Genomic DNA, 23,362 nt, shown 5'->3' on the forward strand with positions numbered 1-23,362 from the left:
TTTTTCAGAGCTGATTTTTAATTAAGACCCGAGCTTTGGAAACAGTGTGCCAGAGGTCTGAGAAGGCCTTCCTGCAAGCAGTCTTGAATTTATTTTGAATAAACATTAGGAAGTAAAATGCTTGCCCCAGGATATCTGTAGCTACTTCACCATTTATCTTGGCTCTGACTTCCCAAACTTTTTCTCCTTTATTTAAAAAAGGGAAGTTGGAGAACAGTCTGCCTATGCTTAATAATGGCTCCTGTGCCAGTCCCTGCCCACCCTTGTCCTGTAAATGCTGAAACTAGTTCCAGCAAATTCATAATTTCCTCTCTGCTTTTGACTGTGGGGCTTATTAACTTTTAGCAGGGTCAAAGGTTCATCCATTTATTCTTGAATGTGTGTGATTGCCTTACATGCTAGCATATTCTTGAGAAGTGTCCATTCAATTCTCCACCGTTAAGACAAGCAGTTTGGGTTCTAGTATCACACTCTTTAATTGCTTGTTAAAAATATTGTCATACACTTCCCAGTTCTCAAGTTTTCTTTGTAATTGCTACACTCATGCATGGAAAAAAGTGTCCTAGGTGTTCACTTTGCAGTTATTGAGGGAAGACGACTAAATTCATCCTTGCCTAAGTCTGTGTATGCAATAATCTCTAAGCAAGTACTGGGTTAATTGAGCTCAGTGGACCTCATGTAAATGCCTGCATGAATTACTTTTAAATTTTACAGAGTTTGTCTATATCCCTCAGAAGTGGGGGTATAATTGCCTTTATAGCAAGGTCTTATAGTTTCACAGTATAATAGGTGTGATTAAAATTAAAAAAAAAAAAAAATTCCTGTACTCTTCATAGCAAACGTCTGATCTGTACACAAATATATGTTTACTGACATATCTGTACAGTTCTGAAACCTAATAATGCATGTTAAAATGGATATTTAAGCACACAACTGTTATTGTGCATTTGAAAACTATTCAGTCACTGCTTTCTCAATGCATGGTGCTCAGCTTGCCAGGGGAGTCTCTGAAGTGATGTCTTCATTGCTGTTTTTACTTCTGGGAGAGCAGAAGCCCCTGACCAGAGTGTAATTAACCTTGGAAGCAATTTAGGGGTACCAACATGATGGGTCTCAAGAATTGCTTCCTTAAGGCTTTTTGTGCTGGGCTGCTGGCCACTTCAGTAGTGGAGTTTGAGTTTTGAGAGTCAAATGGCAGAACTCCTCCTCACTTTGATGTTGTGCTGTCTCACAGTTAAGACCCTTCAGAACCACAAATAAGCAGTGAGCTTTCTGTGTGCATAAATCTGTACTCACACACATAATACAGGCACCAGACCTCTTGCCCCACTCTTTCTTGGAAGATAAATGTTTTTTATTGGTAAAGTTATCAGTTATACATTTATGTATAGAAATCAGTAGAATCTAGCAACGCAAAGATGTTTCATAAATGATTATTCTGAAAGTCCTACTGGCCAGGAAGGTTTGCTACATAGCAAGGAATTTAATTTGTCTTTGTTATGCTAAACTACTTGAGTCATTTTGCAGTTCATATGAGGAGTAGTTTTCTTTACAGTTTTCCTGTTGTGAGGCAACTAGCTTGTGTTACTGTTTTCAACATCTGTGAGACTAACTATACTACATTGCAGAGTGCTTGCTCTCTTCTGAACATCAGTCATCTTGAAGTGAGTGTACGTCAGCTTCACGTGATTCTACCTTCTGCTTTGGGGTGACTAGGATGTGCCCTCAGAATTGTTTTGCTATTGAGCCAATTACTATTTTAAGGTGAACGTGAGGCTTCTAAAAACACTCATCTTACAGGAAGCAGTTCAGAAATCAGTAAGAGTACATTTCAGGTGTATAACATGTTTGAGACGAAAACTAAATTTATGTAATTCTAGGCTTCACAGGTAAAATCTTGGTCCTGCTGAATTATGCAGCAGATCTCCCTTTGACTTTAACAGGTTAAATTCTACAGGTAGCTTATGCAGTTGTTTTATGCCTAGGTTTATCAAACCATAACTGCCCTTAATGTTGCACCTTGTTTCCCTACAGATGTGCACTGGTAACTACATATTTGTTCCTTATATGATAACTCCACATAACAAGGTGTACTGCTGTGATAGCAGTTTTATGAAGGGACTAACAGAACTGATGCAGCCCAGTTTTGAGTCACTGCTTGGGCCTATATGCTTACCACTGGTGGATCGATTTATTCAGCTCTTGAAGGTGGCACAGGCCAGTTCAAGGTGAGTTGCCTTTTTGTACCCCTGTGTAAAATTCATCTATTTCTGCTGGCAATATAAATGTCAGGTTCTTTCTCCAGGGTGATGCAATGATCTGCCTTCTGTTGAGACAAATTGAAAAATAATAATGTAGCTTGACCAGATCCCTCCATTGACACGGCTCTATCAATAAATGTCCCACATATACATTGTGGGAGAGCTGCTGGGCCAGAAAAACAAGTGCAGGGGACCTGTCCCAAATTGCTGATGTGAAATTGTCCCTCTCCAGCCAGTATTTCCGGGAATCCATTCTCAACGACATCAGGAAGGCCCGTACTCTCTATACAGGCAAAGAGCTTGCAGCAGAGCTGGCAAGGATTCGACAGCGAGTGGATAATGTTGAAGTCTTGTCTGCTGACATTGTAATAAACTTGCTGCTGTCCTACAGAGACATCCAGGTATGAATCCTGTGCTCTAAGATCATCTAAAACATAGTATATTAAATTACATTCTCAGTCAAATTTTCAGCGTATTTTGCACAGATTTGCTAACAAACTATATAAATAAAGTACATTAGTAAAAAACTTGTAAAGTATCTTCACTGATGCTTTTTACTTTATTTTGTAGTTGCACTGTTTATTGTGTGCCTTTACATAGCGGAAGAGTGTTGCTATATTATAATAGCACCTGAAGAGTACACAATAACTGTTCTTCATGTCAGTGTTACTGTGTGATGAACAGCCCATAGTGTGTCCTACTTAAAGGCTATGGTAGCATTCTGCTATTAATATGTATATGTATTCTTTGTTACCATGCTTGTGACATTTCTCATGGAAACATAGCATGTTCGTATGTATTTCAGTTTCTGGAATGGTGCTAGTAATTGCTTACTTTGTTATATGTAATTTCAACTGTTGCTCCTTAAACATTTTGAAGTGGGTTTTTTTGGTTGGTTGGTTGTTTTTTTTTTTTGTTGTTTTGCTTTGTTTTTTTTAAAATGTCAGTGAGAGTAAGCTACTTTAAAAACTGTGGTATTGAAAGATTCTTTTATTTTGTTTTTGTGGCTCATGCCTTCTACTTCAGAGTTTTGGGATGCCTTCATTCAGATGCCATTAGCATTGTCATGTCTGTACAATATGAATTCTGATATGCATTCAGTCCTTGAAGCTAAATTTAATCATGAAGTAGATGTACCAAAACATCCATAGGTCCATGTTGAAGCAGTACAGGAGACCAAACTGTGATTCCCTGCAAAATACTGTGCATATTCATATTTCTGATGAGTGCCAGGCTTATTTACAATTTGAGGCTGAAGAAACTGAAATCCATAAAACTTACAGTAAACTGAAAATACTTCTTAGTATGAAATAATAGGTGCTTAGGTCAAAGAGGAGTTTATATAGGCATACCTCCATACAGCCATTTAAAACTTCGTTGTTCACTTCTTTTGGAAGGATTATGATTCCATCGTGAAACTGGTGAAAACTTTAGAAAAACTGCCTACTTTTGACTTGGCTGCCCACCACCATGTGAGGTTTCATTATGCATTTGCGTTGAACAGGTAAGAATCTACAGTTCCTTCTGCTGTTAAACAGTAAATCAGAACTGCCAACTTCACGCAGGGTTGGTAATCCCAGGTGAAGTTCCCAACTGGAATCTTCATGCTTAGGTCTAGGGGTTTTCACTGAAGCACCCCTGGGGACTCTGAGCTTCATGATCAATCTAAGCTTTTGTTTTCTCTCGTACTGTCAAATTCCATTCCTTTTCCTTTAGTGTGAGTGTTTGATTTATCTTTCTATAGGTTTGCATCATTTTTTCATTTTAGTACCTAAATTGGACCTATTTTAGCTCTGTAAAATATACTTTTAACAGTGCTGTATAAGTGGCAGTTCTCCAGCATTTGTGCTAACTTTGACATCATCTCATTCAAGTCTGAGTTCTGCTAGTCTCAAGAGACAGGAGGAGAAATTTCATAAAATGTACTTCAGAAGATTTTATTATATTATAATAATAAATAATTGTAGTGTTCTCTGATAACATGCACAAAATGTGACACATGGAGCAACATCCTCTATGTTCTTGGGTTAAATGAGGGCCAAGCCTAGATTTTTGCTAGGATACTGGCAGTTGGACAAGGCACTAAAATGGGAGTTTTTCAGAGGAAATAAGAGATTTTCCACTCCCTTGCTGTTATCACAATGAATGTGTTGCTATTGATGTTTAGAGGAGTAGATCAGGTGTCAGCACACACTGAAATCCTCAAATATAGAAAATGTCTACACATCTTTCTGCTTCTCACAGATTTGAATGTTGTGATTCAGGTTTGCTGATGAGGCTCAAAACTGCGTATCATGTTAAAGTGATGTCAAAACAGGTCACAAGTAATTAGCTGAAAAAATAAACCTGTTTTTGAAAGAAAAAATGGAACAAAAATAAAAAACAGTTATCTGGCATTGTTTTGTCGGAATAAAATGTCCAGATCCTTTCTTGTTCCTTTATACCAGGTATACAAAGGTATAAATATTGTGCCCTTTTTGTTCCTGCTTTTCCATAAATACGTGGAGTTTCACAGATTAAATAATCCAGCATGTATCTGCCACTTATACATAGGCTTCACAAAGGTCACTAGGTGTAACTTGGAGTTTTAACAAGTTATTTAGATCTCAGGGTCACCATTTTCGAAAATGAAATCACCTTTGAAAACAGGACTTGACTACTGGAACACTAAAACCTGCGAAATGACAGTATAATTTTTTCAGTCAGATCTTTATATTTCGTTGGTTCTGTTGTGGCTTCTTGCAGACTGAAAAGTCTGTTTTCATAGATGTGACTGGAAGATGTAGACTTTGAGGGTATCTGTTATACAAAAGATCTACACAGTACCTCCAAAGGAGTTCAGATTCATTTTTTCCTGTCCCTCCCTTCTCTAAATTGTGCATTCAACTGGAATCCATGGCAGCCGTGGAAACGTTCATGCCTTAGTTTATGCCAAGAAGGAATTACTTGGGCTAATTGTAGCTTTCTCCTTATTGGGAATATAGAGGATGTTTCCTGAGCTAAGGCAGCTCTGGAATACTCTGCACATCTGAATGTTTGCTGTAGAATAAGCTGTCCTCCTTGCTTCTAATCCAGGTCACCAGTACAGAAGGATGGAGCGACTCAATTAGTCAGGATTAGTTTGACCTAAATCAAGAAAGTGTGTGAGGGCATTGATGGTGGAGGAGCAAGCAGAAAGAAAAGGACCTCTGTGTCTGGAGAACAGCGGAGTGCAAATGGCTCATATTACAAAACACTGTTGTGCCTTACTGGTTTTGTTCTCATTAAGTTCAGCTAGTTATTGGTTTGATCTGGATTAATGATAGTTGATACAAGATGTGGAAGAGTTATCTACCTAAAACTCCATTCTGAAAATTGCCCTTCTGTAATGAAAGTCAGCCAAAAGACATACAGAAGCTGCAGACTTAGCTTTGTTGCTTCACTTGAGTGGTCAATATGAGAAGAGAAAACAAAAGGAATCAAACCTTCAACATCTGAGCAAGTGATCAGTTGGCAGGGGAACTAAAATAACGCAGACCTGAAGGAGACTGTTACTTGCTCAGCCAGGAACACTTGATTTCCTTCCCTGGGGCCTGGGATTGGGAGCACTTGTCCATCTCAGACGAGTACACCAGCCTTGCTGTGCCACTCTGGATGTACTTGGGGAGCCTACTGCATCTCTGTAGTCTGAGGGGCTTTTCCTAATTTGTTAGAATTTGACTGGTCTGAAAGTTGGGAAGAGATGGCACTGGGTTTCATTTACCTTTCTTATCAGGCTGAGATATCAATAGAGGTTGGCCCAGCACCATAGATTTGTTTTTTGTTTTTTTTTTTTTTGCTCAGGAAAGCAGTTTATACTATCTGCTTGAACAAGTGCTTTTGCTCTGTTTTCTTATTATTTTTGTTATGATGTAAGTACTCATTCATCCTCTGTTATCTATTCTGCTTCGTTTAAACCTTTTCTTCCACATCACTCCCTTCTGTAGCTGCGCACATGAGCTCAGGTTTGACATTGACACTGCCTGTGCAGATGCACCAAAACTTTGGTATGTTCTTGTAGATGGGGAAGAAAAAAATCCACTACTGAACCTCTGATCAAATAGTGTCTGTTTTAAGATGGCTGTGGCTTTTGATGTGTTCTGTTGTTTGTTTGTTTGGGTTTTTTTCCTTTTAGAGGTAGCCTTTTCTTGCAAGTTGCTTCAGTGCAAAGCTTGCAAGACAGATACAAAACAACTTTTAGATATTCCCCCTAGTTAAAATTGTAGCCACTCAAATATTGCAAGCAATTTCTCCAAAAGAGTATAATATTTTCCCCAAACTACAGAAGAATAGGTTTTACTGGGAAAGGAATCATTGGCTTGTTCAATACACAAATATGTAAAAAATTCTAAATTCTTGATGCAGACTGATGTATGTATCCAAACTGTGAGTCACCAGGAAGTGTCTAACGCTTGCAATTATGTGGTTCATTTGTCTGAAGTACTTCTGTTAATATTATCTTATTGGCTTCACTTCCTAACCTTCCCCTATCATGGGAATTCAGTCGGGTTTGTACTTTTTATTTTTTTTGCTTCACATTCAAAATGTATATTAAAAAAAATCACACACACAAGACAGAATATTTATTTTTCCTTTAAAGCATGAATTACTATGAAAGAAATATGAGATATGAAACCGAGGTTTGTATCTTTCTATTTTGTAGGAAAGTAACATATAATATTTCTAAGAATTGCTCTTGAGGCTCTCGTTGCTGTTGTCAGTGCTTTAGTCTAGCTGATGCCTCATGAGAGAGAGAAAGCATGTTTGGGGGCATAAAGATGTTCCATGATATTAAGCAAAAGAGGGAGGGGAGGAAGAAGAGGAGGTAGGTGTGTATATATAGTATAGTCCATTGTTTCTAGAAGCACATTTTACATGAAGTCATACATATATATTCAAACATGGTCATCAAAAAGTATTTCTTGTTAACTTCATTGTGTTTTTTAATCAAAATCTTGATTTTTTTTTTTTAATAGGCGAAATCTGCCTGGAGACAGACAGAAAGCTCTAGAAATTATGATTCCCCTGGTAGAACAGGAAGACCAAGTAGCTTCAGATATGTACTGTCTGGTTGGTCGAATCTACAAGGACATGTTTCTGGAATCTGGGTTCATAGATACAGAAAGCAGGGACAAAGGGACATTCTGGTGAGTACTGTTTTCCCGGTCTGTGTCCTGTAGTTAACTTTGTGAAAATGTTCCTTAAACAAGAATATATTTCAGCTGTTTTTCATTCCAAATATTTGGCAGCCTGAAGGGATACACTGAATCTTCTAATTTTCTTTGCTTATTTGTTAAGAATTAGAGATTTATGTTGTTCACAGATAGGGTTCTGCAAAGTTCTTGAAGTGTCTCAGAGGCTTGGAAGCTCTCATCAGAGTGTATTTTCCTCCTTTTTCTCAAGTGTGAAGTCTCCTGTTACTATAGTATTCTTAGGAATACGGGCCAGACAATAATCATCTCTGAATCAATTGCCATATCTACAATCTGATAGAGCTAGCTAGGCTGAAAGGTGCTGAGGTTTAGCTCTGCACTGATGCTTAGGATGTACCATTCTGTCTTTTTTTTGGCTTCCATGCTCACAAGAAACATGACTGTTCCAAACTCAGGCTGGCTAAAGTTTTATGACCCCATCATCACTATATAGTATATGCATATTACAGTGGACCACACCACCATTGATAGTCAAAGACACACACAGTAGGCTAGACGAATTCTTATCTTAATTTTAGAGGAAAATATCATGGTTTTTGTTTCTTTTGAAATGCAGTAAAACACTGTTATGTGGAATAGGTTAAAAAAGGAAGGCACTGCATGCCATCCTAGACTTCTGTCAAGATGAGCTGCTTATCTCCATTATGATTCAGATGAGGAAACAGACAATCTGTGTTTATGTATCCAGGCACATCAGATCCTAGTTCTGGTCTCATGCTCATCAGCTGCCTGTTGAAGTAAATACTTAGAAGGGAAAGCTTTCTTCTTCCTTCATCATTTATCACTTGTTTTCAGTAAACTTCAGATTAGCACTGTCTTTGGTAAAAGATAAGATACCATTTTTTTACCATTTATAGCCTCAGAATACAAATACAGTTTAAGATTGCTGGTCATGCTTTATAGTTTTGCAATGCTTACTGGATTTTATAAAATATGTTGAAATAACAGGAATGCAGTGTATTTTTTTTTGTGTGTCCCTTCATAGTTTTGGACTAAAGAAAAATTTTATTTCCTCTAAGGCAAAGCCTATAACAAACTTTAAAGCTTCTGTTTTTAAAAAAATATTTTGTTAATGTCATGAACTAATAGAAAAAGAAAATTGTAGTCCTGTATACAAATACTAGACATTATCACAGGCTAAATGGAATAAATAGAAATTACTTTTGATATTGTACATCTTACTTTTTCCTCATTCACACTGCCTTATGAACAGGCAAATTTTGAGATTTTCAAATGTAATCGAACTAAGGTCTATTAAATGTACAATAATGGTAATTACTTCTAGAATATTTCATGTAGCCATTTTAACACACTTTTAAGAGATGCATCTTGGCAACTATAGTATTTATACATCAGATGAGGGGAAGTGGTTGCAGTTAGGCATACTGGTTTGGGAAAGGATTGCAGGCTGGCAGCTTCTTCAGCAGCAGGGTAGGGTGCCGACCGGCCAACCCCTAAATCCCTGAAGTCTCTGGCCAGTAAGACCCAATACAGACTGCTGTGAGCCTGCTGCCATAGAGCAAGGTGGTCTCTGAGTCAAACTGGAGTTTAGCTGGAAGCTGTACCAGATGGGTCATTGTTTCTCATTTGTACTTCATGCTGGATATTGCTTTGGATTCTAGTGTCAGTCATACAGCAGTCAGACGTGGCTGAAGGGTTGGCTCATTACTCAGGGGAAGGCTCCTGGGAAGGAGCAAACCTGCTCTAGTGCTACAGCAGGCCACAGTGTGGGAAGGTGCGTGCAGGAAAAATGCCTCCATGGTAGCATTACTTTATGTGGAGTTACAGGTTATTATCTCAGTCTTAGAGAAATTAGGATGTAGGAGAAATATAGTGAATTGCATAAGATAATGAGAATTCAACAGCAGAACCAAAGCATTGGTTTTGCAACAACTAGTGATGTCACTAGTACTTTGGTCTATTCAGGAGAAAAAAGAAAAAAAAGAAAAATGCAGGCAGTGTAACTTCCTGACAATTAAAAAGCAGAATAAAAGACATCTTTCATATAAATATGAGAGAAGAGATGAAAGATTAATTATTAACTGTCACTTTTTTGTTGCATACTGACAGTGTAAATCAGACTTACCAAAGCTATGAAGTCTTTATTCAAATCTTTTCACTGCTACCTCCCTAATTCAGTGTCTGCACTGCAACATTTTCCCAAATGTCAGCTTTCAATTTCTTGATGGCATTTATAATCGCATCAGCTAAGCCAGCCTCTACTTTATAGGCAGACTTTTAAACCTTAGTGCCTTTCTACGATACTGTGCGATATTTGGGGCATGACAATGTACAGCAATTGCACCAGTTGCATTTAAATCAGTTCAGTCAGCAGATGGGACTTGTGAGTTGTTTGGGAAACCATGAATATTTTAATCTGTTCAAAATTAATTATTACAGGTTGTTATTTTTTGTCTATAAATTTTTGCTGTCCAGGCTGTGTGAATATAAGGCAGGTTTAAGAATGTCGGCACAGGATTGCACCAAATATAAAATTACGTTTTTGGTTGTAACAATTTAGGAGAGGTACATAGGACTACAGAGGTCCAAGATACTGATATTTCTTGCTGAGTAGCATGTAAAGATGGCTGGAAAAATAATTTTTCTGCTGTGGGGAAGGGAGATTTGGAAGCAATTTGGAAAGAAGAGGCAGACCCCAGGAACAAAAATTCTCAAGATGTCCCTTCAGGTCTACTGTGGGTAGGTAGCAAGGTCCCGGCAGCGGGGGACTTCAGGGGTGGCCTCTGGCAAGAGACAAGGAGCTGCCCTGTGTCAGGCACAGCCTGTTCCAGCGGACTCATAACTGGCCAAAACTGGGCACCTCAGTAACACTGGTGGTGCCTCTGTGGTAACATATCTAAGACAGGATTTTGGGGGACCATTTCACCAATGCTTCTGCAAGCAGTAACTATTTTGCAAACTTAAGCTCATTTCCACCTCCTTTGCCTGTATGAGTAACATTGTTTGAAGCACAAATGTGCCCACCTGTTGATTCACACAAGAGTTGCTTATTTCATCTTTAAATTTTGAAGTTTGTATGTATCTGTCCAAGAACTAGAGAAATTCTCATACTCATGCCAAAAATTAGGCATTTTGGGGCAAACCAAAAAGTATAGAGTCTTGTGTTAGAACAAAAATACTTATTTTCAAAGGTTGTTTTCTTCTGTCAAGGAACTCTCTCCTGATCTTGCAGGAATTTCTGAGGATTACAGCATGAAGGATCTCTAGGGCAAAAAAGGGAGTCCAGTTCCCAATATCACTGTATCTCCAAACAGATTACACAAGCCAGCAGGCCTCTTCTAGTTATATATGCTTAGAATCAATGAGAGTGTTGTCCTATTTGGTTGGTGGGTTTTTATGGGGTTTTTGGTGTTTTTTTGGGGGGTTTAAGTGAGTGAAAATATTTTGTATATACTTTCTTCCTTGTTTTATTGTAACTCACAGTACAAGAAGGAAAGGCAGATGATGAAAGAAAAGAATTAATTGAGTTTTTTCTGCTCATCATGGTTTTTTTTTTTTAGAGGATTATTGTCTAATGATTAAGTTCTTTGGAGGTGGGCGACTGGAGTATAGAAAGCTATATAACAGATTGAAGAGGAGCCTGTCTTGGAAAGCAGATCTTATGTTAAAGAATGAGAAGTCCTGAATCGTTAGAACAGGAAAAACAACAAACAAAATTAGAAAAAAAATAAAAGCCATCTGTGTTTTTGGCCTGCCAGGATCAAAATGACTTAGCTTTCCTTACATGTCAAAGTGTGGTCTGAAAACCAAATCCTTGGTGTTTGCATAGATTATTTTTCTTTCCTTCCCTATGTATTAATCTCACAATCTGCTTAATTTTTTTATATAATCTATTTGTTTGTCTGAATTTTTCCCATCCTTTTGAAAGTAATTTTAAAAACCATTCCTGTAGCAGAGTTGTGTTAACTGAATCTCTTGTGCTCCTTAGCTCCCATATGATAGTCACATTTGCCGCCTCCTTACAGAGGTGTGTGCATATATGTATCTATATAGATATATATGCAACCAAACTCATTCTGTAGAACAAGTTTAAAGCACTGTGGATCTGCAGTCGCTATTGTCACCGTGACTTGCATTGCTAGCATGAGGCTAGTGTGTGCTGTGTTTGTGTGAAGCCCCGCAACTTTTGAGGTAGGATTTAGGCTAGGTGAATCCCACTGCTGTTCCTCTCGGTCACTTGCTTTCTCTCTAGGAGAATAAAATCTGGTATAGTCCTTTTTCATTTGAATAGGCTTATAAGGACAAGATACCCAGTAAAGAATAAAATTTGGTGTACCTGAATTTGTATCTAAATGAGAAGGAAGTTTTTGTATCCCTTTTGTGCTTATGCATTTTGATATGCTTGTATGTCACTGTAGCAGAGCCACAATAGAATCTAAGGTTTCAAGTCAGTGAAAATTCATACATTTAAGAGTAAATTAATGAGCTTATTAATAGATATGACTGTGAAACAGGTCTCTTGCAAGCTGATAATATTATTTTTTTTTTCTTAAATATCAAAGAAAATTGGAAATTTAGTAAGATACTATAACTTTACTGGGATGGATGAGTAGGGTCTGTGATTGTTGTGTGAGGAGAAGGGAAATGGGAGGAGGATGTATAAATAATGGACTCCTAAAAATAACCACAAAGCATGTGTGGAAAACAGTAAAATACTTTTGCTTCCATGGATTCTTGCTGTACAAACAGAAGATAAGCACTTGAAGTACCTAAAAGCATAATTATGTCCCTATTAGATTGCATTATTTAGAAAGTAAACTTGTATGTTTGTCTCTTCTAGGTTCAAGAAGGCGTTTGAGTCAGAGCCAACATTACAGTCAGGAATTAATTATGCAGTACTCCTTCTGGCAGCTGGACATTGCTTTGATACTTCTTTTGAGCTGCGGAAAGTTGGTAACTATAGCATGCAAATTCACGGTGAAATTGCATTCTAGTGAAAGTGTGACACCACCCATTGTCATAGGGGATAAATCTGATGGTTGTATAGAAATGCTTTAATAGTGATCATGTGAGTATTTAAGTTGGTCTTCCCCACCACCACTGATCCCACCTGACTGTGGGTGAGTGTGACCATGAAGACCTGGTTCCACTTTCAAGGTCTTAACTGTTTGCCAGAGCGTAGTGATAACTGACTGCCCTTCTTTGCAATGGCATCATTTGTGTGAAACAGGAACACCTGAAGAGGGAATCCAGTTCCAGCTAGCATTCTTTGAAGCAAACAACCAAACAAAACCCCCTGTAGAACTGTAGGGAATATGGAAAAACATCCATCCTAGGAGTGGGGAAAATGCATTTGACTTGAGCTTGGGACGGGCTGAGAGAATGTTTTTCTTACTCTTTCTTTGAGGTTTCCTGAATGTCTGTATTCATAGAATCACAGAGTGATTTAGGTTGGAAGAGACTTTTTAAAAAAAGGGACATCTTTCACTAGATCAGGTTGCTCAGCCTGACCTTGAATGCTTCTAGCAACGGGGCATTCACAACTTCCTTGGACAACCTGGTCCAGTGTCTTACCACCCTCGTAAAAAACTTCTTGCTTAAGAAGGAAGAACTAAGGTATCCATTTTATTTGTAATTTTGCTGGATTTGAGGAGAGTCAAAGTCAAGATTAGTCAGTAATGCTTTCAGGGAAGGTATGGGAGAAAGCACTGAATGTTGTAATATGTACTAACGTATCCTTTGCAACTGACATTCTCCTACATGAATTTGTATAATTCTTGACTTATTGTAAAGTCTTTGTTATGGTTCGGTCTCCTGAGGAGGTGGTCAAGTGAGAAAGATACGTTCTTTGGAGTGAAGAACATTGTTTCTGTAATCAGCTGCTGCTCTGATTTCGAAGTTAGGTCTGCACTGTATGTCTGGAAGTAATTTTCTAGCTAGAGAAGTTTTTTGAGTGTGAAGGTCAGAGTGAGATGGCTGCTTTCATATAGATAATGGAAGTGAAATCAAAATTCGCTGTTGCCAGTGGAGGTATTCATTTGGATGTGATAGACTGCATAGAGGTGCCCCAACTACTGTGTTTGTCCTTCTGTGAGTGGGTGATATTTTACTTTTTGGGTTGAATAGAATACTTTCGTCTTCTACACTGCAGTTTGAATTCTTGTGCCAGTGCAGGATGTAAAAATATATGTTTTTCTTTCTACACAGCATTTGCAAATTGTTCACTCAGCTGGACTAATTCTAAATTAGTTTAGTGAAGCTGGGCTATATTTATTGTGTAGTTCAATTTGAGTCCTTCCATTTTAAAGAAACTTCTCAATTGCACACAGGCTACAGCCACCTAGATTTGGACAAATTAATTTTACTGATGAAATCTGGATGCTATTTGCAGGGATCATATGTTTAGTATTGTTTTCTCATGAGTTTGTCGAGTGTTGTTTTCCCTATTGTATGGAGAACATTACAGAAATTAAGGTTCCTTGTTACTTAAGGTTCCATCCATGGCTGATGAATGATTTAGTGGAGAAATATCTGGTAGCTATTTGGTGAAAGGTGTTTTGCTTTTGTTTTTGTTTTTGTTTTTTTTCAGCTGTTAGTGTACTTCTCTCATGTAAATATTTACTTGCTGTCTGCTGAAAAGCGTGATAGAGCTCCTGTTATCAACTAGTGTCTGTATTATTTTGTTACTGGAAATATTGTCAAAATACTTTAAGCCTCAGACTGACTTAGATATTTTGAAACAGAGTTTCAAATACGTATATAATATAGACCCTATGTGTGTTGTTGGTCATTGATTTCTTGTTGATAATACTGTGGTCACTCTTCATAGAATCAGAATACACCAGGTTGGAACGATCCTCAGGGATCGTGTGGTCCAACCTTTCTGGCAACAGCATGGTCTAGACAAGACAGCCCAGCACCCTGTCCAGCTGAATCTTAAAAGTGCCCAATGTTGGGGAATCCACCACCTCCCTGGGGAGACTATTCCAGTGGCTGATTACTCTCACTGTGAAAAATTTTCCTCTGTGTCCAATCGGAATCTCCCCAGAAGTAACTTGTACCCATCATCCCTTGCCTTTTCCATGTGACTCCTTGTAAAATGGGAGTCTCCATCTTCTTTGTAGCCACTCTTTAAATACTGGAACATGATGATAAGGTCTCCCCTAAGCCTTCTCTTCTCAAGACACAGCAAACCCAATTCTCTCAGCCTTTCCTCCATAGCAGGCTTTCCAGTCCATTGATCATCTCTGTGGCCATTCTCTGGACCCTCTCCAGCCTGTCCACATCTTTTTTGTATAGTGGGGACCAAAACTGAACACAGTATTCTAGGTGTGGCCTGAGAAGCACTGAGTAGAATGGGATGATGACTTCTTTATCTCTGCTGGTGATGTCCTTGTTAATGCAGCCCAGCATTCTGTTGGCTTCCTTTGCCACAGCAGCAGACTGTTTGCTCACGTTGAGGTTGTTGTCCACCAGGACCCCCCAGGTCCCTTTCCACAGAGCTCCTCCCCAGCCAGGTAGCTCCCAGATTGTGCTGCACTCCTGGATTATGATTTCCCAGGTGCAAGACCTTACATTTGTGTTAAACAAAAATAATCAAAACCACAGAGGTTGTGTGGGAAAATGTTTTGATTTTTTTTTCCTGCCTCAAGAATCTCTTATATGTGTGTTATTCTTTTGATGTCACCTCTTGTTTAGACCTGTGTATACAAGGCCATTCATTAGCAGTAGTTAGATTTGTCTGGCAGTGCTTTCAGCTTGGTGTCCACCTGCAGCATTATCTGTAGCATATAGAAATTAGAGGAAGTTTGTCTTCTGGTGGGAGATGAGGAGAGAGGTGAGAGCAAGCTGGTTGAAGTTCAGTCCAGGTTATATGGAAACGATATTGGTAGCTTGTGAAAGACTGAGGAAGGATATGGACCCTAACAACACCTCAGAGAGTGCATGAGACTGTGATTAGAAAATATATATCTGATTACATTGGCAATAATGTAATAACTCCAATAAAATGAAGTCGGGAATCCAAGAGAATTTTCGCCAGTATGCATCAGACCAGAAAATTTGCCTTCTGAAAAGTTCCTACCTCTACTTGTCACATAACAGTTCACAACTAAATGATCATGTGAAGCATTAATGAAAATCCTCCTTCTATTTTCTGGATAGTATTGCTTTCTTAATTGACAAAATCATAGAACTTCGAGACCAAAACAGAAATGCAGCGCTTTGCATTGACAGTAATGATATCTGCAGGCTGTGCAACTTTGACACACAGAGGAACCTGTAATATGAATTGTTCTGTCAGTATTTGAACAAGGAAAGCAGTTAATTTCTAAAGCCTCCATAGTGATAGTTAACTGGCAATATCTACTTTTGTATCTTATTTTCTTCACAAGCTGTGGATATATTCTTGGTGTTATAAAAACAGTGACTTTTCTGGCATTAATGGTTCCTCTGTTTTGGCTCATTTATTTATAAGGCAAAATATTTTTGATAAAATATACTGGAATTTAACTGCTGCTTTTTTTTTTTTCCCCTCCCCTTGTGAAAACAAAGTTTATCATGGAAGGAGAGAATGTCTTGACTGACTGGATTGTCTTATACTCTCAAAAAATCTTTTAAAGATGGTGACATCAAAATATACTAGAGAAGAGACATTATACAAGGAGACCACAAACTGAGAGTGAAATTCATGAAGGTGTTCACTTTGCATGTTTCTACAGAAAGATTTTTCTTTTTTTGTTCCCCCACCCCCCCAAAAAACAACAAATCCACTGAAAAATAAAATCAACCCCCCCCCACCTCTATAAAGTACAGTCTTTTGAACCTATTGCTAATGTCTCCACACTGCAACTGAGTTTTTCCAACTTGCCTTCCAGGGATAAGTAAGTTTGCAGATGAGCTTTGGAGAGGAAGGTCAGCAAGCTAGAGTGAGTTTTAGCATTGAGTACCTCATCTTTCTCAGAAGAATTTGGTGAGAGGCTGATGTTGTCTTTTCTAAGGTAATAGGATCAATTTCACAGGACACTTGGGTAAAACTTCCCATTCATTCAGGCTATGTAACAGTAATGATTCCCAAACTCAGTGTCCTCAGATATAATTGCTGCTACACAGCCATCCTTTCTCTCATCTTCCTATAGCTCTCCCTTCTTCCAGGAGCTGGGACTCACAATCCTTGCTATCACTTATCTTACCCTTTGAAGAAACACTTCCTCCTGACACGTCAGTAATCCCAGTCCCTCCCCATGTGCATTGTACTTTTCATCAAATCCACATACCCATTTGTACCTTGCTTTGGCTCTGTTCCCGTGTCTGGAGTGCTGGAGGGTTGTGATGGGTGGGTTTCTGCAGGCGCAATGAAATGTGGTGGAGCATGTAAGCCTGTGAACCTGAGATCGGTGCTGCTGCTCGCTGGGACAAAGAGCTTGTGGTAGCTTGTCAGCAATCACTGCAACTGTGAGTGCCATTGCCCAGTACTCGGTGAAGGCCCCCTGCACAGCCGAACTGCTCCCTTTCCCCATCCTCCCCACAAAGGTATACGTGTCTGAAATGATCTCTGTATCCTTGTGATGCCAATCCCCTACTTCTTCCCTTGTGATGAGGTGACATTCAAAGCCTGTGGAAGTTAGTAGGTATCTATCTGCTCTTGTATGTTGCTGTCCTGTGCATGCAAATGTTTTAGACATTCTAGCAGAGCCCTTCAGCCTTTGAGGATACTGCTGAGCAGTGTTATTCTAGGGTCCTGGGTGAGATTATTTTTTTCTGTTTACTGTGTTGTATGGATAGTGTGTAGATTCTGGTTTCTAGAGCACATTTCACACAAATTTCCCCTTCCTAACCTACCCTGACAAGGAGTCTCTTGACAACATGCATCTATATAGCATCCTGACTTAAAGCCTTACACGTTTTAAAAACATTTATTGTCTGATGTTGGTAACAAAAATATGAACAATATGAGAAACCAGTATGAATTTGGTTGACTGAAATGTAGCTAGTGTAATGATACTCATTTTGCTAAATTTTATTGATGCTTCCAGCATGAAGTTTAGTCTGCTAGCTACTTAAGGAAGGTTAAGGGAAAAATAAATATCAACAGTTGCATTGAAATTTCTTGTGAATACTCAGCCTTAATATCAAGGACAACAGAAGGTGATGTGGGAGGGAAACTGTCATAGTGGAATAGTGTTGAAAAAGTGAATAAAAGGCTTTGGTGGTTAAGAGGCTTGTCTTGTAAGCTGCAAATTGTTTAATTTGTTGGGGGATGGTGCAGCATATCTCATGCTAACTATAAATATGCAGCAGCTAATATGAACTAAAAATCATCCTGAAGGCCACAGGGAAACTTGTAGTTCTTGGAAAACTTAGCAAGTCAAAACAAATCCTTTGGCTCTCCATAGTCTTGAGTTGCTGAGGGACTTATGAATATTAATAGATGTCTTTCATTGGGGTAGGACTTGCGGCAATTAAAAGAACATCACTGCTGGAAGAAGCCCAGTGGATCATCTGTTCCTTCTGCATGGGACCTTGTCTATAAAGGTAAGTTTGGGGCTTGGGGCTTGTAAGTCAAAAAAAAAACAAAGCAGAAAAAAACATAATAGGTGCCTTATTCAGCATCTGTTAAGTTTTTACAGCTATGTTGTATAGCCTAAGGCCCCAATTTACCTTTACAGATGAGGTCCATGCAAGAACATAGGTAATCTGACTGTGGCCTTGTCCTGACAGTGATGACTTAAAGTTCCTTTCTTGAGAAGCCTTTAGGAAGAGGGGGAGGGGAAAAAAAAATCTGCTACAACTTAAGGTGTTCAGAAGGCATATAACATTAACTGGTAAGTATGATTTTACCTTACTTCCTTGAAATGGAGAGGCTATAGTAATTTATGCTATGAATAGATTTCAAATCAGGGAAATATCTGTTTTAAAACTGCACTAATACATTCCTGTGACTTATTTTCTTTTTATTACAGGAGTAAAGATCAGCAGCCTCCTTGGTAAAAAGGGGAGCTTGGAGAAACTGCAGAGCTATTGGGAAGTGGGGTCTTTCTTGGGGGCCAGTATGTTGGCTAATGACCACATAAGAGTGATCCAGGCTTCAGAAAAGCTGTTTAAGCTAAAGGCACCGGCATGGTAAGATGATACGCGAGATCATGTACATTGCTATGTGTTAAAACATTGGAGTCTTCAGCTTTCACATTCAGCATCGTATTTAGCTGACTGGAGTTTGGTTTTGTTTTTTTTAACAGATTTTGTTGTTTGTGTGTTGTTTCACAACACTTTTACCTGAACAAAGGACTTTCTTCCCCTTTTACCCTTATTCAGGAATAGATTTGATATGGGTCTTTAATTTGATGTCTGAGAAGTACAGATTCACCACTGGCTTCAGGCTCTTCTGAGGGCAAGGGGGAAAGGAGGAGTTCCTTGTAGGCACTGTACTTTAGTGGTTATGTGGCTTATGGCTTTAGTCATAACTGCTTGAAAGTTTTTGGGGAATGCAGACAGCTTGGCCGGAGAGGCGTGGATATACCTTGGAATGATGTGATGGGAGTTGCACATATGTTTTAGGAACTTGAACACAAATGAGCTGTATGGTGCAAGTTGTACCTCATTATGATTGAGAAGAATGCAGATTAAGGTCCAATTAACAGAAAGGGTATAAATCTAGGGTTAAAGGCAACCCTGTAGATTCAACATCTGTTATGCGAAGGCCAAGAGATGTGTTCTCTGACAGCAGGTTCCCAGCACCGGTTCTGCTTTGGATATAGGTAACAGTTAAGGACCAGTCACCTACTCATCAAGGGCAGGGATCCTGTTAGCTGGGGAGAACCAAGACTCCTTTCTGACTAAAAAAGTTGTCACTCTGCCAATTGAAAGACTGCATCTGTATCAGCCTATGTATTTTTGTCTTTTTAGAAAGGCTAGAAAGTGTCTCCAAAAGCTGATCAAAGGGAACTGTATGCATGTTTGTGTGCTAAGATATGGAAATGCTAAACTTCTATATCAACATAACATAGGACACTGTCAAAATTAAGAACTCTAATTTTCTGACCAAATATTTTATAAATGCTGTTTACAGTGTATTTATCTGCAAGGTTTTCCATTTTTACTATGTGCATGTTTTAATGAGAAGCTATATAGGACTGTCTCAAGTCTCCTGGTAGAGTTTTCTAGAGTTTATGAATGCCTGGTTGTCAGGATTTTATGTACCACTGCATTAGGGGTTTAAATCTGTGGATTAAACTCTAAAAATACAGCGCACTCATTTGTGCTCCAGGAAGGATTTCTCCTGTGAGCAGTTACTTCCCAGTTTGTTTCCTGCTGTTCAGCAGAGCCCACTTGGTGCAAAGGGGAGTAGATACAGTACCTTAAGCTGGATATCCCCATGGCCTAAAATGGATGATTGGAAAATGCACAGCTACGGAACTGTTCCCAAAAGGCCCTCTGCATTTACATTATACCTTCTTGTCATAAGCCTGGAAACAAAGTTTCCATGAATAGTTTAATTGCAGTAAGGTGATAGGTGTGATAAAACCTCTTTAAGCATATATATCTCATTGCTGTAGAATTCATAAAAATTGCATAGGATCATGTTTGCAGCTTCTTTTCAAAAATGTTAAGAGAAGGTAGTGTTATGAGGGGCCCCATAAATCAGCACCAGAAAGTAGAACAGCAGAGGGAGGGATGAGCTGCATTTTGGGGAGACACTCAGCACTGCTGTTGTCCTTCCCTAGCAATGCCAAAAGGCTGCTTAGCGTAGCTCTTGTCATCTTTGTAAGATAATCAATTCCAGAAGCATCATGTTTTAGAAACCTCTGTTAAACAACTGCCAATGCAGATACAATGCAGGAAACAGAACCGTTTAGGAAGTTAAACTAGTGACTTCTCACTTGAGTTTTTTTTGAGATTGATCACTACTGAAACAAGTTTGACATGGGCTCAATGTAGTCCATAGGTAGAGGATTTATCTATTTCATGATGCTTTCATGGTATAAGATAGGAGACAGTATATGGGATCAGGAACAAATGCAGGAAGGGGTGTCCCAGAACTCATTTGTATTTCCGGTTACTAATATAGCAACTATGTTTCCAGTTCTAAATGGGGAATTGCTATTGTTAAAGGCAGTCCTAGAGAACCAAAACCTTACTGGCTGCCTTGGTGTTCCAGTGGTGAATGCTTCAGTTGTGATTAAAGGTAGAGGCATTATTATTTACAAGCTGTATTCAATTTACTATCTATGTATGTTTGGATGAACACAGGTACCTGAAGTCTATTGTAGAGACGATTTTGATATATCAGCATTTTAAGAAACTGACTCCAGAACAACATACAGCCAAACAGGAACTTGTGGACTTCTGGATGGACTTCCTTGTTGAAGCCACAAAGACAGATGTGTCTGTAGTTCGATTTCCAGTAAGTGGTTGTTTTGTAGGTGGTGTTTGGTTTTGTTTTGTTTTTTAATAAATCGTGACATGAAGGAAATGGACACGAAATACCATTTGCTTTTAGGTTGCCAGACAATAAACTGCTTGTCCAGAAGAAATGTATTTGTCCTGCATACTTGATCGGTTTTAATTGATTGCACACAGCTACAATGGGATTGCACAGTGTGTTCCATATGAAAGTAATGAGGAAAAAAATCAAGATAGTACTTCGCTATTTAGTGTTTGCTACCAATGGATATACTTCTAAAGCAAACCTTTGTGGTGTATTCTAGGTGATACTATATTTACAATAGTACATTTTGAAAAAAAGATATTTAATGTCAGTCTCTTTCTAGATCAGCAGGCTTTGCATACCCTAATGCCAATTAAGTCTGTGTCCTGTTAGAGGTTAAAAATCAACCTAAGCAGTCAGCAGTCTATTGTTCCAGCTACTAGGCAATGTATTTCAAGTATTTAAGTACATATATACTTTTTCTGATTTCTTCCACAAACATTTTGTTGAAAATTTTTATTAGATACCTTGGTGTTGTACAATGTCCTGAAAGTACACTGTAAAAAGATCCTTGTTCCATGTACGTATTAACGATAGATATGTGGGAAATAATGTCTTGGCTATTTCTTTTAGCTAACCATTAGTGAAGAAAACTTTTTGTTTTAAATAGCAGTTCTTATTGCCTCCTGGATACTTGAAGTTCATACTGGTTGTTTTGTACTGTTCTTTTGGCTTCCGTGCGTAGATGGGATAATAAACCATAAAAAACACTCCAGTGTTTAACAGCAACAGCTTGAGGCAGTAAAGTGAAAGCAACATGAGACTCTTTAGGGAATCTGGTTCTCCCCTGAGGAGAATGGGCGTCAAGTTTTGCAGGGAAGCAAAAAAATATTTTGAATCCCCCATTTTTTATAGAAGACAAGGTCATGTTCTTTTTAGATTTTTGATGACAAAATGGCATAATTAGATACTTAAAAATAGGCTCTGACTTAGAAAACTATCCAAGTCAAATGGTTTGGATTTTTATTAATATTGAGAGACAAACCGAAACTGATCATTGCGATGGCATGAGCCAAAAGATAAAGATAAACCCACTGACCACATATTTTGATTGTGTTGTACAGGAGACTATTCTGGTGTTGCAGACAGACATACATGATCCCTCATAATACAAAAATTCTACCTGTGCCTATTTGGAAGGAAAATCACATAATTCAACAAGTCAACAAAATGAAATGTAATAACTTTATTTTCCGTCCCTTCTCCCAGACTCTTGCAAATAATTTATTCTAAAAGAATTTTTTTGCAGATTTCCTTATGGTGACTTGTTCTCAGAGCTTGAGCTTAAAGTCTTCACTGTCCATTGGTACTAGCTTAGCTGTCAGTTACTCTCTTACCTGGTAGCCTCAGTGCTGTCATCCTCTTTTTAGCCTTTAGAGAAAGAGATGACATAGCATGTGGGTAAATTGCTATAGGCTAAAGACCCCAATTTATGAAATAGTCTGAACAAAATTTTAGAAATTTAGAAACTTAGAAAAAGTGTCTGGAGATGCCAAGCAACACATTTGAATTACTGATGGTCATCATTTACATAGTTAAATGCCTAAGTACTTTTCAAAATTTGGCCTTGCAATTCATCCAGTGTATCTGTGTGCTCATTGGCTCTATAGGAGGTGACAGGGCTTAGATTTGACACTAAGCCATGGCTCTTTCCAAGACTTTCTGCTTAGGTATTTATGTTTTTGTTTTGTTTTGTTTTTTTAATAGATGTAGACCAAGTTGCCCCAGTCAATCATTATTTCCTAAAGCAATTCTTTGAACTCTGAAAATTTTCAAATGAGAAATTCTGTATCTTAGGTATTTTGAAGATGATGTTTGATTGGAGCTTTTGTGGGAGAGGGAGGGGCAGAAGAAAGGAAGGAGATTATCACTTTGTTAACCATCTTTAACTTAGTCCTATTTTAAAAATGACTTTCAGCCTAAACACTGAAGGCTAGAAATCTTCCTATGCATGCTGCAGTGGAAGAGAATATATTTTTCTTGAATTAATAAAAGTACTTTACATTCTGAAAAATCAGAATATCTTCAACACAGGCAATACAGAGTTGGTGTTTCAGACACAAGATTTTAACCACTGAAAATCTGAAATAAATAAATAGTTATAATGAGAAACACACTTCTTCAATTAGCCAAACTTTGTTGCCTTTTCCTTTTAAAGCATGCTGGAAGCTTTAAAGATCTGGAATTAATTCTGGCAGAACTTTATTAAAGTGGCAGAGTGTCTGGCTTCGTTTACTAAGTGGTTATGTTGGACTAAATCTTGCTGCATTTCATCCCATCTCTTTTACATGATGGTTCTAGTTTTTGTTTCACTTATTCCAGGAAATTTTCTATAAACTTTAGCTGTCACCCTCTTGCAGTGGTGCTTGTTGATTTTGAGAAAATCATTTGATCTGGTGGCTGCAGTTCACGGTGGTCTAAAT

General features: G+C 38.4%; 1 protein-coding gene across 2 annotated transcripts in view; it reads left to right on the forward strand.

The window, feature by feature from the left end:
- Positions 1 to 23,362, forward strand: part of MAP3K5 (mitogen-activated protein kinase kinase kinase 5) — a 106,209-nt gene that overhangs the window by 42,728 nt on the left and 40,119 nt on the right. For both annotated transcript variants that reach the window (XM_032983114.2, XM_032983115.2), the window contains exons 4-10: positions 2,035 to 2,228; positions 2,494 to 2,662; positions 3,659 to 3,765; positions 7,256 to 7,426; positions 12,294 to 12,406; positions 18,415 to 18,574; positions 20,702 to 20,855. In XM_032983114.2, the coding sequence (XP_032839005.2) occupies positions 2,035 to 2,228; positions 2,494 to 2,662; positions 3,659 to 3,765; positions 7,256 to 7,426; positions 12,294 to 12,406; positions 18,415 to 18,574; positions 20,702 to 20,855 (1,068 nt within the window). The remainder of the gene's footprint in view (positions 1 to 2,034; positions 2,229 to 2,493; positions 2,663 to 3,658; positions 3,766 to 7,255; positions 7,427 to 12,293; positions 12,407 to 18,414; positions 18,575 to 20,701; positions 20,856 to 23,362) is intronic.

The sequence above is a fragment of the Tyto alba genome, unplaced genomic scaffold (genome assembly GCF_018691265.1).
Source record: "Tyto alba isolate M040663 unplaced genomic scaffold, T.alba_DEE_v4.0 Super-Scaffold_22, whole genome shotgun sequence".
Classification (NCBI taxonomy): domain Eukaryota; kingdom Metazoa; phylum Chordata; class Aves; order Strigiformes; family Tytonidae; genus Tyto; species Tyto alba.